Genomic DNA, 17,038 nt, shown 5'->3' with positions numbered 1-17,038 from the left:
ATCGTGCTGTGGGCTAATACTAAAATGAATGCCATTTGTTAAGTGTTTTATTTATTACTATCATAGATAAATGTTCCAGCGTCTTATTTGTGGTATCGTATCAAAAGTATCGGCTTTCATAATATTTTGGCAGGTATAGTATCAAAGTCATAATTTTGGTATCGTGACAACCCTAGTTCTTACATATATATTGCATTGAAATATAGCCTTTATTGAGTCTCAATCTCTGCACTAGATTAGTATTAATTCAAATGAATCCACTCAGTGGGTTGCAGTGGGTCAGCATGATCACCTGTTATTAGGTCATTATCATGCTTTGAATTTGAGAGGTAGCAAAAGTATTCCGATATTTACTTAAAATTAGCAATAGACCTTTACTTTAAGGAAAGTCCTTTATAACTTTTCCTCAAGTCAAATTGTCTTTCGCAACCACTGACAACAACAAAGAGCCTTATTTTCCTCCTGGTGGCAGTATTGCACAGCCTTCCACCACTAACAGATCACTAGAACTCACTGGGTTGCATTTGCGATGTGGCAAACACAAGCAGGTTCCTTTTTTACCCATTGATTTATTAGAATTAATTAAAAAAATAATTTCTTTAGTAAATTAAAGATGGCTAGTAAAGCTGATTTTTAATAATTGGTCTCCATGGTGATCTATTAACGACTAATCATTAGAAACCTTTTAGTGACAATATAGTAACAATAAGACCAAAGATATGAAAACCAGACTGGGATTTTATAGAAATATTTAATCCAGAACTGAGAACGCGGTATTTACTGAATGTACATGCAACACAATATGAATGTACCATATAAATACTCCCATGTGGACGCTACAACATTTTGTAAGATTTTGGAGAAACACTTTACAGGATAACAAGCATAGAATACATTTAGTGGGCAAGTTACAACATTGCATTTCAAACCATCCGATAGAAGAAAAAAAACGTGTGAAAGTCAGAGAGGTGTGATTATTCATGTTTATTTATCGAGCCTTTTACTTTATGGCTTCTTAATGAAGTAATCTCATACAGGAAAGTCTTGATAACCACACGATGTCTGACATCTATGTCTGAAAACCTCATGTGCTGTTAATTACGTACTAAGTATTTCATAATAAATGCAATCATTTATTTTAATTCTCTCTGGTGAATTTGAGTGTGTCATTACTGGTATTTTCAGTGTCATGGACGCGTAGCCGTAAAGAAGCTTAACCGACTATCGCGTGTGACTGTATTTCAGGTATAATTTGGTGGGTGGCTTATTACAGGACAGAAAGGGGGTGTGTTGTGTTTTTTTTTTTTGAAATGTTAAAATGACTATTCTTATGTTCGTGACAAAGTGACAAAAAAAAGCTTTGGCCATGCATAGTTGTGGTTTCAGCAATTGAATATGTGGAACGCTTTGAAAGAAGAGTGTAAAATGGACCACCAAGTGACAGGAAAAAATGCATTATTCACAGCTTCCTCCCTCGACTGTTTTTTTTCGTCACTGAAAGACTTCGTCACATTATTTAGAGTTGGGTAAATACTACAGCCTCTTTTGAGAAGGGACATCCAGGGCTTGAGTGGCGAGTAAACTTTGAACAAAAATCAACCGAAGGGAGCAATGCACATCATGTCAGAGGCCGTGTGTCACGTAAAGAGACGCATACCACAAGCAGCAGCACAATCCAAAATGACCTTGTGCATATGTTAACCGAGGAGCATTATTAACATTGTTATTTTGATGCTTGATAGTGTGCCACATGCAATTGCTTTTTTTCAGAAAAAAAACTCCTGCATATTTTGCTGAAACACCGTTTAAAAAAAAATCCAGCTGTACTACAATCCTGATGTTATTCCCACGTTTCACTAATCAAACAGAATTATCATGCTATTTATTATATATCTGGCCTATAGCTGTGTCTGGGGCTTTGGTCCTGCATCGGGTAGCTCAGATGTTTCTTTAGGTCTTGTGTTTCTCTGCCACCTGCTTGTTTTCATCATCACCATCTGATGCAACAGATCTCCACTGGCCTGATGCGTAACGTAGAACATAGAACTGTAAGCTCAATTGGCGTATATGTATAGCATTCACTGTCACTGCTAAAAACGTCCGACTTGCTAGTAAAATACAGGTATGTTTTAATTTAGAAAATTACCCTGATGTACTCAACGTAATAAAACATAGATAAAATGTAAGTTTGATGAATGTGCAAGGAAGAGTGGCTTCAAAGTTGCATTCACCTCAAGGTTACAACAATATGTTTGCTATTTACTCATTTATGTCCGGACCGAATCGATGGACAGCAGAACGAATATTCTCTTCTTTTTTTTCATCATCTAGGTGATCCAGAGAGCAATGTTTTTTGTCAAATACAACGTAACACATCGGTCATTCAGTAGCTCTGTCCTCGGTGCTGTCGGTCTGTGCCTATAAAAAAAATCCGATCATCACACCAGTCATCATGCCGTATCTCCAGAGTCTTGCTCCACAAAGTCCCAGGGGCAAACGTCGGCCACCTTCGCCCCGCTGACGGCTGCGGCCTTGTAGCTGCTACTCAGAGAGTTCTGCCTTTTCCTCTCTGTGGGTTTTTTAGTCTGACCGAAGCTGGCGTGTGAGGGCTCGACCTCCGGCCTCCTCACCTCCATCACTTCTGGGTCCCTGGTGGAGCTCCTCCGCCGCTCAAAGGCCGGCCCGCCGCACTCTGACGACTGGCTGACGCGCCTCTTCTCCGACGCCGGCTTGCCGCTGGAGGAGCTCCGTCTCTCTCTGCTCTTCTCCCTGGCCTTCTCCTTCTCGGCCTTGTGGTTGGACGAGCAGGAGCCTTTCCGTTTCTTCTTGTGTGTGGTGGGGCTTTTGCAGGCCCTCTCCTGCTTGGGCGAAGGCGGGCTGGTGTAATCCCACGGGCAGATCTCTACCATCAGGGAGGGGGGCTGCAAAAGGCTCCCCGTGGACTTGGAGTGGTCCGAGTGAAGCCCCTTGGGTTTCCCATCGGTGGGCGTGACGCTCCTCTTGCGCCTGATCCTGTCCGGGGAGATGGAGTCCGACTCGCCTCCGAGCGCGGGCTGCTCGTCGAAGTCCCAGGGACAGACGTCCGGCTTGAGAGGGAGCGGCGACCTGGGCGGTCGAGATTTGCGCCCTTCCCTGGCCTCCTCCCTCTCCGCTCCCTTGTCTTTGGAGCGGCGCCTGGTGGAAGGGGACTGCCCCGCCTTCTGCCTCTGCTGCGAGCGGCTACCTTTGCTTATCCCAGAGCTGCTGCTGCTGCCTCTGCGCTCCGTGGTGGTTTCTCCGGGAGCGATGGAGACGTGTTTCTGGGCCTTGGCTTCAGTGGGAGTCTGAGGCTCCTCCAGGTCCCAGGGACACACCTCGGACACGTCGTAGAGGTTCCTCCCCGTCTCGGAGCAAATGGATGGCTGGCTGCCACTTACCTGTTAAAGGTAAACAGTAACAAATCCATCCAGTAAGACAGGTGTTTTTGATCAAAAGGTATTTTTCGGAAAATAAAAACAACGAAACCTTAGATTTAAAGATCTGGTGAAACATGTATATACATATATATATATATATATATATATATATAGTCACAAATGACAGGAAAGGCATGTTAATGACTAATTGATAACTGAAGTAAACAGTTCACTAGATTTGGAATGTTAATGTTAACCGTACCTGTTGCTTCATGATTCCCATCTTCATGGGCGTCTTGGAGTACTCCACCGACTGACTGATGATCATCTTGGGGTAATGCTCAGGGGTCTCATCCACCTCGGACAGCGTCCTCTCGTCCTGTCCCTTCGGACTCTTCTTGTTGGCGTCCTCCGCGGTCTGCGTCCTGTTGGTCAGCCCCGGCATCTTCTCCTTGGCACTCGCAATCACACTCAGAGACTTCTGCATGATGGAGGTCCGCAGGTGGACGGGCTTTTTCTCGTGGGTCAGGTTGTGGGCGCTGGCCGATTTCCAGAACAGGGGAACTGACTCGGTGGACTCGGCCGGTTCCAGCCTCGGCGCGGCGGCGGATGGTTCCAGCTGCTTCTTGGTGTTTTTCCGGCCAATCAGAGAGCCCAGAAGAGACCCTTCCCCGCCACCTCCGACAGGAGGCGCACTGTCTCCTGCTGTCGAGCCCGTTGGGCGCTCGGTTTCTTCATCCTGGTCACAAACATGGTCGTAGCTGAGGGACTTCTTCAGGCTTATGACTTTGTTCTTCAATGAGTCGTCCCGGGGTTTGCCTTGGGAAAGATTTAACAAATGAATGGCATCAAAGTGGGATATATTTGAGTATCAATTTTAAACTGCTTTTTTTCAGACTCAATTCCACATTCTGAAAAGGCGGAGCCGAGATCTCACCGTGATGACTCGGCTCTAGTGGGTTTCTCCTCAAGGTGCTGCGATTGCTGCCGTGTTCGCTGCCGTCCTCGCGGCTGCACTGGCGGTGTATGTGCATGCTCTCCGGGATCTCTGTTATCCGCTTCATCAGAGTGCGACCCAGCCCTTTCTTGGAGTTGCGCTTCTTTTGGAGGTGAGGGTTGTTGGCTAACATCTTCTTGTGTTTGTAGACTTCCAGCTGGGCATACAGCTTCTTCAACTCATCCTGAAATACAGGATTCAGACCGTACCCGTTGGGCCTCTTTTTTGAATGATTACATTAGTACTGATGGATTCATGTTTTCATGACGCTGTGATACTCAATGCTACTTTACCCGTATATCCTCAGGGTCCAAGCTGTGCTCACTCCAGGCCGAGGTAATGCTGTTATTGGGGTAAGAGCCAGACCTTCCCATGTCCAGCTCCTCCTCATAGGCCTCAGTGGCAATGTCGTCCCTGGCCTGAGTCCCTTTGGAGAAGAACTAAGACAAATGGAGAGCTAGAATGAATAATGGGTAATGTAGTATCTATGATTCAATTGAGGTGAATAACACAAATATGTTATGAAAAAAGTACTGTGTTTTCTTTCTTGAACACTGAGATTTCTGTTTGTCTCGATTGAGTATTTAATGTGATCTTAATCTGCATTTAAAAATACCTCCAACTAAATACACGTTTGACTCTCATTTCAGCAAATGAGCTCAAACACAGCACATTATCAACAGGTTTTATTTTTTTTAATATTGGCAGTTTAAGTTAGAAGCCGAGCAGTACATTCCTTAATTATTAACCCTACATAGTACTATGCAAATTGTGTATATCTATTTAATGCATCTCGGGTTTTGCTGGCACTGATCTCTTTGATACAAATAACGCATTCGATTGAGAGGAGGGAATGAGCTCTAATGATCAGTTGGTTTTGACTTTCATAACCCACTCGTTCATGTTTGCTTAAATAACAAATCTGGGAAAAGAAGGAAAACCAAATATTTAGCAGAGATTCAGGAACAGAAGCAGTGTAATAATAACTTCCTCCCCTTGTGCTTAATTATCCTTGTGTACTTAACTGACTTGCACTTCTGAGGTGACTAATTATGAAGCGATGAAGGAACAGATACACGCTGAAGGTGTATTGCATTTCTTACACAGCCGGATAATTAAATGTTTTCCATCAGACTTCAGAGATGAAGACACCCACAAGAGTGCTTAGCTGAATAACAGTAACTACTAATGCAATCGGAAGGAGTTTAATGGCAGCATTTGTGCCTGATTGCCTCAGTGTGTATTTGTGTGTTGTACATACAGAGGCAAGGAGTAATATCAAATCAACTTAAGATGACTAATGGACTTTTGTATGCAGTAGAGCTACAGTACAGAACAAGCCATCATGGATATCTGTCAGCACTCAATGTCTGCTTTGCAGATATTAGAAAACATTTAACAGCTATATCTTTATATGCCTGAATCACAATTTGCATGATAATATTTTCTATACCAAATATACATTTTTGCTATTGCAAAAAAACGTTTTTAACAAGGAATTTTTCTCAACGACAGACATCTCATGAACATCTGGAATCATAAAAACAACCAGGAATTGGAGTTTGTTTGTTGCTATGGGTTCGTCACATGTTTTTGTATATAAAATCCCAATTAAAGAAAGTATATACTACACATGCCAAATCAATCTTACTTCGAACCACTCACCCACAACCCAGTACACTAAAACCTTCAGAGTGTTTACCTTTGGAACAAGCAGCAGGCCCAGGGTCACGGTCACAGTCAGGTGAGTGTGAGCAAAAAACAACATGAGCATCCAGTCGGGGTGAAGGCCCGGCACCAGCGTGAACCTGAGGAGGGAGCCAGTCAAAGAGAGTCCTCGGTGAAATACGCTCAGACATTGAAAGCTTTCTATGGTGATTCTCGAGAACAACACGCTGCTGCAATCAACACTTGACAAAAAACTGTACAGAGAGATAAAAGGAAAACGTAAATTATAAAAGTACTAGTAAACAAGCTCAATAGTGATCAAGTCAAGTGGTCTGTGTATTGTTAATAATGCAAGTAGTTAACATTGAGTGGGTAAACAAACTGTTTCATTATGTACACAATGTGCAAAGAAAGGAGTTTTTGTAGACCGTAGATTTAAAGTCATCCACGACTAGGAAATTATTATTGGTCTCAACATGGAATTATACTATCTGGTTTAGTAGCATGTCAAATGTAATGTGTATCTGGAGCCTGCACAGAGCACACTATATAGTAAATATAGTGCCTTAATATGGCCTTTTGCATGTCCTGAAACAATATCCGAGATAATGGCCTTCTCTCAAACACAGACTGTGGAACGTAGAGTGATTTTTTACGTCCTTGCTGCCCTTCACTGGTTGACTAATGACTTTAAAATTGATTTCGCTGCTGACATTTCAAAGCTTGGCAAAGCCTTTTTTATTTGTAGTTGGTTTGCTCCCTATCAGTCTGATTGAAATACTCCAGGAGGCACAGGATAAAGAATAGGTCTGCTATTATTGCAATTTTGAAAACAAATTGATAACATTCCTCCGATTATTATGAATTGAAAGTATAAAGGTGAACAAAGACATTTGTTTTCTGCCACCAACAAAGAGGTTTTTATACAACACAACATGCGTAGCTTGTGGTTGCTCCTTTTGATGATGACATCATTTACATTATTGTGGCATATTTTTTCATCACAGTTTTCATTGTATTCACAACTACCAGCGCAGGTTCTCGCTCACATTATTTCTGGACAGCATTAAAACTGAAAAAAGCGCCAATAGCCTCTAGCAATGTGCTCCAGGCACAATGGCCGATACATCCTTGCAAGTATTAGGCAGTATCGAGCTGTTAAGCGTATTAGGTCCAAAGTCTGTGGAAAGATTCCCTCCGTGACACACACACACACACACACACACACACAGGTTCTGCTTGAGTCCAGCCGTATCTCTGGGACGCAGCAGAAAAAAAGAAAAAAAAAACTTTTGTTCTATTCCCCAAGAGGCGACAACAGTTTGATTCATAAGAGTTTCACACTATTTATCGAAGGTGTACCCATTGGACTTTTCACTTTCTCGACAGATTAAAAGGATGTGATCTTCTCCCTTTCTTCCAACTGAACACAATAGGGCGCCGCGACAATGAAAGCATATTCAATCACCTGCAGTTTTATCGGAGAGTGTGACAAATGGAATTTTCCTCCCCAGGCTTCTCTGGACAAACAATATAAAATACGTGACCGGGTTTTATTCCCACTGCAACAGGACTGACAAACGTCAAACGTATTCTTTAGGAGTCTTTTGTACCCCGTTCGTTTTTTTTCCAACTCAGATAGTGAACGCTGATATTCAGACGTACGCACGTAAAAGCAGCCTGTCCTCTGATAAGCTCCCTCGGCGAGGGCAGACGGGGACGCGTGCTCGCGTTACTTGTGGCTGAGTCGGGATCAGGCGGCAACCTGCGGCTCTAAAAACTGAAGCCGATGCGCAACGGCCTTAAACTTGCGTTGTCTTTTACAGGCACAAGAGACGACTCCTCTGGATGTAATAATGTAAAAGTCAGGTTGTTCATGGGAGAAGCACCCTGCACTTCTCACTTGATTTATTACTGTTTACTGAACATGTGCTAGTTTCTAGTCATCAATACAGCATGGTGTCTCCATCGTTTGGTTGTGGGAGTTGTCCACGATTTCCTCTTAGAACTCCCACCCTTTCACTGTGTGTTAATTGCAACAGTTGCAACAGTCACTTTTGATTTCACCCTCTCGTGGCCTTTCTGCCAAGATGGCGACGGCCAAAATGCCAAAGTCTTTAAAGCTTAAAAGCAGGCTTTTGACAAACTAGTGGATGATGTCATAATGATGACGTGCAGATCTTATGTACACATACACACATATAATCTAGTCCAGATCTTCAAGTCATTTAGATTATAATTTACGGGTTGGGAAGTAATCCATTTGTTTTTACAAACCTTCCTTATGCATTTTATAACAAAAGAAGCCGTTTTTTTCTTTTTCCAACCAGATGTTCTCTTCAAATGTGTCACTTCTCATCAACATTTTACAGTGTAGTAGAGCTGTAAGGTGAAAACATGTATTATGCATCTCATTCCAGTTTTCTGTAAGCTGATTTTCATGCAACACAAACATGAAAAGGCTGCCTGAAGGTTGCGAAATAACATTTGTAAAACCAGCCGCCAGGATGCCCTGCATGCATTAGACACAGTTTGTTTTCAAATGATTCTATTTGCTTTAAAGGGAGAGGGTGTTGAGACGTTGAGTCTAACTGGGCCTGTACAACTTTATTGTTTCGTGTGTGAATTAACAAGGAGGAAACTAAAAGAAACAAATGCTAAACGTTTGGGACATTGTAGCTATACGAGCTAAAAAGACGAAATATTTATCAATTATTTAAGTAGTATTTGTGTAAGTCAACAATTGCCTTATTACACTTATTACACACAATATGCTCTCTCTTTTTAGCGCCACAACACAACTATTGACCTAAATATCTCAGGCTTTTGCTGCTAAATGCTCCACTAGCTGCCTGATGTTTGCTGCTGGGCAGCTAGCGTGTTCATCACAACTTCTTTTGGTTTGCATGTAGTAATTCGAATTTGATTATTGAATAACATTTAACATTTTAAAACTGTTACCGATTCTTCTTGCAGATGGGCGATTCAAGGAATAATTTCGTGCCCTATCGTCACGTCAAGTTTGGGGTAACATTTAGCTTATTCAACATATTTGCAAGCAAACATATGAAAATGATGCAATTAAAAGACAATGTCACGAAGGGCATTTTGTTACCTGCCACCTGGCACACAAGGAGAAACAGTCCGTTAAGTCGAGTTGCTGTCGAGTTTTTCATCAAGGAAAATAAGAGAAATGTCCTCGCCCCTTTTAGCCCTCTGTGAAGACGTCGTTATTGCCATTCAAGTGAACTTTCCTTCACTCCCACTCTCTTCCACCCGGTCCTCTCACCTACCTGATGATATGGAAGATGGCGGATATGAGGAGCTCGTTGTAGATGGCCACAGCCATGTAACGCGGCTCGTGGAAGGCCGATGGTACGCTGCGGACTGCGTAGCAGAGGTAGACCCCCCACAGCAGGAACAGGAACTCCGCTGGGACATGAAAAAAAAAGAAGGAACTGACAAGTTCACATGGATGGTTGGAAGAATGATTTCAAGTATTTATTCTCTTTATTTCCAAATTTGATTCAGTGTTTTTATGGCCCGCACGCTGGAACAAGCCTGTATAATCCAAGAAATGTATCTTTGCATAGAAAATGCATATCCTTTTGATATTGGACACCCTATCTCTCGTCTCTCACTCTTGGGCCAAACTCAATAAACTCATTTCAGTCTGAGGGCGAGCTGAGAACAGTAACGCTTTGAATGTCTCTGAGTTCAAAACAAAAGCTCGGTCCAAAACTATAAAACAAACCCAGCAGCCTTTCCAAAGCCCACTAATTAAAATGCTTTGTTTGGTCCGCTCAAAAACCTGATAGTATTAAATGTGTGGTTTTAGGATGTTTAATCCATGGACAACAAATTAGTGGTGAGCACATATTTGAATTTACTGCAGGTCATGATGCAACCAGACAGTAATTCTTAATAGTATTTTTTTAATTAACTTTTCTTTCTGTTTTGTGTAAACAAAAAGCACATCTTGAATAGTAAGCTTTTTTTTTAGTTTTACCTTTAGACAGAGAAAGGCTGTTTCCCCCCGTTTCCAGCATTAATCACCTCAGGTATCTTTAAAAATAAAGAACTATTCTTTAAAGCGTTGATTTGCTCTTTGTTTTTATTTGTCTGCACTGTAGCTCTACAAACGCAATGCAGAGTCACTACTATGCACTATACACAGCAACACACTCATTCATCGCACACTGTATGAAACAAAGAGCTGAAAACAGTGGATCCTCTACTCTGCGCTCAAAGCGAAAAAGAAGCTCCAGATTTAGCAGGTCCTGATCTAACAAGGATTCTCTGCGTTGCAGTGTTTCCGTGACAATGTTTTGACACCTTGCTGCTGTCGTCTGATCTCACCAAGGTCGCACAGCCCGCAATGCAATTTTACACTCAAGGTGTATTTAGAAAATGTGTCTTCAACAACCAAACCATTTCACCATTATTGCCTTAAACGCATTCTAAAATAATAAATGAATTTTCCATTTTTTTATTCTGCACGTGAAAACATCAGATGAGCGAGAGGTTTTCCTCTGGGTTGTACGCTACATGAGCTTGTTGCTTTGTTTGCAGACAGAGAAGAGCACTCAAAACCGTGCCAGGACTGTGTTGGCATATGATTCCTTAACGTCCTACTGTAATCGTACAGTGATCACAAGCCATTAATATTCATGAACAGCGCTTGTCAATAAATCATCACTAATGCCTCTGAATCAGGATACATCAAAAGCCGCGTGGAGGAAGCTAGGAATAACAAATCCAACTAATGCAGATTCATTCCTGATCCAAATGAATTGCTTATGGTCGGATTCATTCATATTCATATTGTTGTGCCTCAACTCCAATTTAGGACTAGATCGGATGATTTTATTCATTTCCAGACAAACATTACAAACAAAAAAAATCACGTGCTTTATTAAAATCCCTCAAAGCAGCTTTGCAGGGTGCTTCCTGGCCTTCGGTGTAGCCTCAGCACACACGTGTCTTCTCCCTGGCTCTCACAGCAAACACACGGCATCACGCACACACACAGATTGTGATGCTGTGCGTGGCTTATTCAATTTAAAGTGCAATACGTTTGTAGAAAAGCCGTCGCAGCAGGAGCCCGCCATCGCTCCCTCTGAAGATGCCTCGTTACTCAGTCTTGCGTCCTCAGTGTCCCTTCACTTCTTCTTCTCCTCCTCCTCTCAAGCTCTCCCCCCGGTTCCCCAGCTGGTAGAAAACTCTCTGCATCTTTTGACACCTCCCTTCAAGCTTCATGTACTTCCCAAGCCCCACTCTTCTTATTGCCAACCACTCCCTTCCTTCTCTCTCTCTCTCTCTCTGTCTGTCTGCCTGTCTGTCTATCAGTTCTCAGAAGAGGACCGGGCTTCTCTCAGGGATCCATCCTTTGCTTCTTTCCAAACAGGATTAGTCTGACCTGCTGTCAGGCCGTCTTGGGTGAGGTGCCCATCACGGCCTCCTGCTTCTAGGGTCTGTCATTAGGAATCTACTGTCACTCACACACACAAGGCTTTCTGGCTGACCTTCGGACACATGAGGGAAAGAAGGTGAAACTTCTCACCGATGCAATCACTTCTTCTTTCTATTCCTGATATATTAGCTTGAAAGTATGAGAGTAGTAGTATGAGAAGTCAAGGTGAAATGCTACAGTGTCCCGTGATACGTTAAACAATATAATTCTTCAATCCATGGTTACCTATAAAATTGGATTGTCCTGTTTATCTATGCTTGTGATGAAGGGCTGAAACAAAGATATGAGGCACTAAGGAAGTGAGGGACTTTGTGGTACCTCCTTCTTTTGCTTTAATGTCGGCAGCCCAAGACATAAACTTTATCTTTTTTTATCAGAGCATTCCATTGTCAATTTAATATAGAGCATATTCCATTTGGGAGCAAACCCTACAGCTAAGGGTGAATTAAATAATGGACCCTGTCATTGAAATTCACAACCGCATTCATTTAACCTCAAGTCCAAAGCAGATCTTTCTCAAAATGCTGCCTCGCGGCCACGGCGCTGGGTAACAAAGCAGGTGGCATGTTTAAGAGCATTTTTACCCAACTTAAATTAGTGTCTTGATTTATCTGGAGCCAAAAATCTCCTAAAGCAGAGAAAGTTATTGCCTCTATATTATTCCCAAACCTGTTTGTTTTGCTGACGTGATTTGTCACTTGAACAACAATGGGTGTATTGTGCAAAAGTCTCGCTGCAAATCGCTAGAGGCAGCAGGAGGCCTTCAAATAGTCCCTTCTATTCTAGTTCCATCAGTTTCTATGAAGCACAGGAGAGGACTCAAGTGTTCAAAATGCAAGGGTCAGATATGGTGCCGCTACACTATCAAAAACTCCTGCTGCAGTCTTTGTTCACCTTTAGACCAACCTTGGACCCTGAGCAGTTCAAACCCACTAATAAAAACATTGTTAGTCTCAAAAACTTCCCAGCGGACCTTTTTGCTCTTCTTCAATGAGAACTTTGCCCTCAGAATCAGAAGAAGCAATTTTGGTGAATGTGCATCTACAAAGCATTCAACGCAGAGTCAAACAAAGGTTCGGATGAGAATCAGCAGATGCCACACGAGTTCCCCTTGACGCTGACTGAAGCCTTTTCCCTTTTCCTGTTCTTCAGCCTCAGCCGAGCAGCTTCCCCCCAAAGCTATAAGCCCAAAAGCTCCCCAACAGTTCAAGTGGCGAGTGGGAGCAAAAACGTTCTCACTCGCTTCTTGTCCCCCCCCGCACGCACTTACCGACAGCCATCATGTAGTCCCATCGATCCAGCAGACACATGCTGAACTGCAGGCCCTCCGGGGTGAGGCCCGCGGCGATCACGGCCTGACTCAGCTCGGGGCTCTGGCACACCGAGGAGGTCCAGGCCACCAGGAACCACAGCACCACCACCAGGATCACCAGCAGCAGCCGCAGGACCCGCCAGCTGGTCATGTACGGCGTCCTCTGGGCGGTGCGGGACAGGAAGACCTTTAACACCCTGAGGGTATAGAGCGGAGGAAGAGGACTTGAGGCGGCTGGGTGTGATCGTGATGAGCGGTGCGGGTGAGTCACGCCTCCCCCCCCCCCCCCTCCCAGGGCTGTTTGCTCGCGCTAACGTGCCCACTTAAATTAAAAGGATGATGGAGAAAATGGCGCAGTTATCCAATTTGATTCATCATAGTTTTAATCATGCAGGGACATCTCCTTGACGGGAGAAATAAAGAAAGGTAAAAGTCTGAGCCTAGAATGAGATTACAGATTTCTTAATGCGTTTTTTTTAGATCCAAATTTAACGTTCCAACAACTACAATTGAAGTTAATTCATTACTGCAGAAGCTGTACAGTATCTCCACTGCATTTACACAAGACAATTCAGCCGGGGTCATGTGAATTAAAAATCTATTAGCTGGAATGTCAATTTAAATGGCGTTTAAATGCACTACGTAAATGGGTTTAGTCATATAAGCAACTTTGCCTTCTCTATAATTTGTTGTTCTGTCTTATTTTCTCTGTTGTAGCTGCCTAATACAGCTGCAGACCTGATCAAGCAAGGGAATAATCTGTATTTGTTGTGATTTGATGCAATGATGCAATGCTATAGGGGACGACGTTATATAAATATCCCCATCTAGACACCCGGTTCACTGTCATCTGCAGACTGTGACCAATCGGATCTCAGATACACACTCATGCACAAGCTCTGCTTCGGGGCACACTTAACACCCAGCGAGCTCGTCAAAAATTAAAAATGGTAATTTTGCCAAGGGAACAACACTGTGGGCGGCCTTCGACCCCCTTCTACCATCGCTGCGACATTTGCTCAGAGGGCAGAGAGCAGGACAAGAGTATATGTGTCTCAACAGATGCTTCAGCCGGCAGATGCGGATAGACCTTCCTGATGGCAAATTCATATGTGCTTATTAACTGTGTGTGTGTGTGTGTGTGTGTGTGTGTGTGTCTGCAGACTGAGAGAAAGGTGAGTTATTGAAACACTACAGCTGACTCATAGGGCAAGTTAATATCTGGAGAGAAGAGAGGATGTATAAGAGGACAAAGGGAGGAAGCATATTTAGAGGGCAAGAGAGGAGGGGAGAGCAGTTAGGAAGAAAGGAGAGGAGATAGGGGGAATAAAAGGTAATTTGAAGAAAAAGAGAGGGAACAGAACAACATAAAGAGAGGATGGGGTAGAATAAAGCTGAGGCGTTAAGGGAAGAGAGAAATTAGAGAGGAGAAAAACAAGGAGATCAGAAGATAGGAGGTAGGACAAGGGAAGGAGATAAGAGCAAAGACAAAATCATATAAGAGATGAGAGAAAGGAAGCGATGTTGGCAAAGGCTTTTTTGCTCCACCACACAGGAAATGTAATTTCTCATATGATTGCTCTTTTGATTCAGATGGTTTGAGTGCACAGTACCTGTAGAGCTTGAGGATGACAGTTCCGTACATGACGGCAAAACCCAGGAGGCGAACCCACCTCAGGAGGATGCAGCGAAACACACTGGGATGGAAGTACATGATCGTCACCTGCAGAGCGGCAAAAGACGTACACAGATTAGATATCTCTCATTGTAGCACTCCTAATGTTCCCGTCGAGGCAGCCATGCCTCTACTGTGCGCTGTTCATTACGTCAGCCTTGCGGAACCAAGGCTCGGTTCTTACCTCACCGGTGGGATTACAACAAGAAACGACTGCATCAAGTGTTTGCAGGTTTACTTGCATTAACGGTGGGTGTACTCTCACTGGCGCCTGATCGGGGGCCCACGTCCTTTTCGGGGGTCCGTGTGAGTATTTTACGACACCTCAGAACATGTCGGCCCGCTCGGTGTGGGCTTTATCCCTCCCTACCTGTTACTGTTACGTGACAAGCTTCACGTCAAGCTGTGAAGATCAGAGCTTCCAGTTGCACTTCCGTTGCAGCTTCTTTTTATTTGTGTACCTCAAAGGGGACGCCCCGCGTCCAATCTCCAGTGACACGCGTGAAGCTGTTGATCCATTGCAGGGACTCGATTCTCATTTCCACTGAAGCAAAGGAAATGTGCTTCACTCACCTGGCGGATGCACATCCTCCAGGATGTCAAAGAACAACTCCTTATAGTCAGTGTTGCTTGCACATGCACGCCACATTTAATATACAAATTGTTAAATCTTTCTTATAATCTATTTAGGATTTTCATCTTTATACAGCCTCCCAAATTGAACCAATTCATTAGCTCTGAGATATGTTTTGCAGAGCACTAATGTAGCAGAGCAAAAACGTTTCTTATTCTTTCTGTAAATTGACAGAGAGGAAGCAATGGTTGGATGAAGGTGCCTCCAACTTTGCCCTTTTCAACCAACCATTTTGTGTTAAGATTTCAATTTTAGCTTATAATAAACTATGAGGTTTAGAAAAGAATCTGAGCTCTTGTATTGAAGCGGCTTGTTCCAATATCAAATGAATAGTAATACATTTCCAGATTGGCACAACTAGATTGAGTCATCTATGGGGGTTCTATTGGGTTTCACAGTATTTGATTTTGTGCTCATTCCTTCTTGCTCTGTTAATTGTTAAAGCACCTCAACACCAAGTCATGTTCTTTATCCTAATCCATCCACCGGAGGTAATTGTTTACCATGAGGCCAGGATTCAATTTCAAATGCAATAAAAATGAATTCCAGGAAAGTACAGCCTGTGATTCATCCAAACTCCTGGGATGCCTCGGCATTCAAGAGACGGCAGCTATCCAAAGTAATTGAGCAAACAAACAACAGCACCTGGAACCTCTTTTCCGTCAGAAAGGAAGCAGAACATCTGTGGCAAACCCAACTAAGAAACCAGCCGACCCGGAGGCTGCAGAAGTATGGGTGTAAGTCGTGTTCTAAGTAAAGGGAAAATATATTCTTAAACCTTTTAAAAAACAGTCAGTAAACTATTGTTCTTTTTTATTCCAAATACTTGTGTATCCAGTTATTCATAGCGGAGCAAATACTACTTGAATAGTTCCACTGCTAACTTTATCAGTGACTGAGTCAGTTGTAGGGTTATTTAAATTTTACCCTAATCAGGGAAACCTTGGTTTTCCAATCCTTTTCCAGCTTTAAAGCTAATGAACTCATTTGCTTAATGCATAGCAACATGTGCACTTATCGGCCACCTGATAAATATGTTCACCAGCCAGTCTCTAACCTTGTATGTCTCTATGCGTTTGTCACATGTAGTCTTTTTGTATTCATGGCTTGATAACACATATCGATTAGACCAGCACTGATTTGATAACTGAACTAAACACTAATTCATTTTTCCTGTTTCTGTGGAGCAAGGTAGCCCTTCAATGAGGTTAGTGCTAAATCAAATAAGAGCGGACATATACAGTATGTACGTATAGAAACAAATGTGTAAAGGACAGATTAACGAAGCAAATGTTGCCAACAATTCACCAAGCAGTTGTGTTAACCCGCAGTCAGGATAATCCTCCTGCTTGGCACCCTCGTCTCTGCCTCCTGAGCAAACACCCCCCAACGCTGTGGTATAACCTACATGTCAGACAAAAACTCTAAATCACCTCCACAAACACAAAGTGAAAGTAGGTCACGCTGTTTCTTACACCCACATACCAATGCACAAATGTAAATCCCTGCACAAATGCACATTTAAATTCAAATTTAAAGCCAACCCCCTGCTGCCGATAAACACACACACAACATACACGGACAAACCATTTCTGCTACCCGAGTGGACTACAAAGTCCCAGGGCATCGCACAATATAAAGTCACATTTTTATATATCTCAGAAGAGAAGGTGGCCCTCATGGTTTGCCTCCAACCTCGCATGCCTGCACCATAAATTAATCAGCAGATGTATTTTTAAAACAAGTTGCGCTAGAACTTGATGGACTGTTAAAAAATGCATCCAGAGCACCAGAGCGGAGCGGCCGCGCTAATCTTAGCTGAGAAGGCTGCAACAAAGAGAAACCAGCAGCAAAGAGATGAGGAGGACACAAGGACGGGGCGGC

The 17,038-nt window shown here is 43.1% G+C and overlaps 1 protein-coding gene across 1 annotated transcript in view; it reads right to left on the bottom strand.

Moving 5' to 3' along the window:
• Positions 1–732: 732 nt before the first annotated feature.
• The window catches only part of gpr158b (G protein-coupled receptor 158b), a 39,234-nt gene continuing 22,928 nt past the window's right edge, over positions 733–17,038 (bottom strand). The window contains exons 7-14 of the mRNA XM_037458126.2: positions 14,459–14,568; positions 12,804–13,042; positions 9,354–9,492; positions 6,095–6,200; positions 4,686–4,832; positions 4,333–4,576; positions 3,658–4,214; positions 733–3,416 (exon numbers count right to left, since the gene is read on the bottom strand). Of these exons, the coding sequence (XP_037314023.2) occupies positions 2,451–3,416; positions 3,658–4,214; positions 4,333–4,576; positions 4,686–4,832; positions 6,095–6,200; positions 9,354–9,492; positions 12,804–13,042; positions 14,459–14,568 (2,508 nt within the window). The 3' untranslated portion in view covers positions 733–2,450. The remainder of the gene's footprint in view (positions 3,417–3,657; positions 4,215–4,332; positions 4,577–4,685; positions 4,833–6,094; positions 6,201–9,353; positions 9,493–12,803; positions 13,043–14,458; positions 14,569–17,038) is intronic.

The sequence above is a fragment of the Pungitius pungitius genome, chromosome 15, assembly GCF_949316345.1.
Source record: "Pungitius pungitius chromosome 15, fPunPun2.1, whole genome shotgun sequence".
NCBI classification, from domain to species: Eukaryota; Metazoa; Chordata; class Actinopteri; order Perciformes; family Gasterosteidae; genus Pungitius; species Pungitius pungitius.
This window is presented reverse-complemented; position numbering and strand designations above follow the sequence as displayed.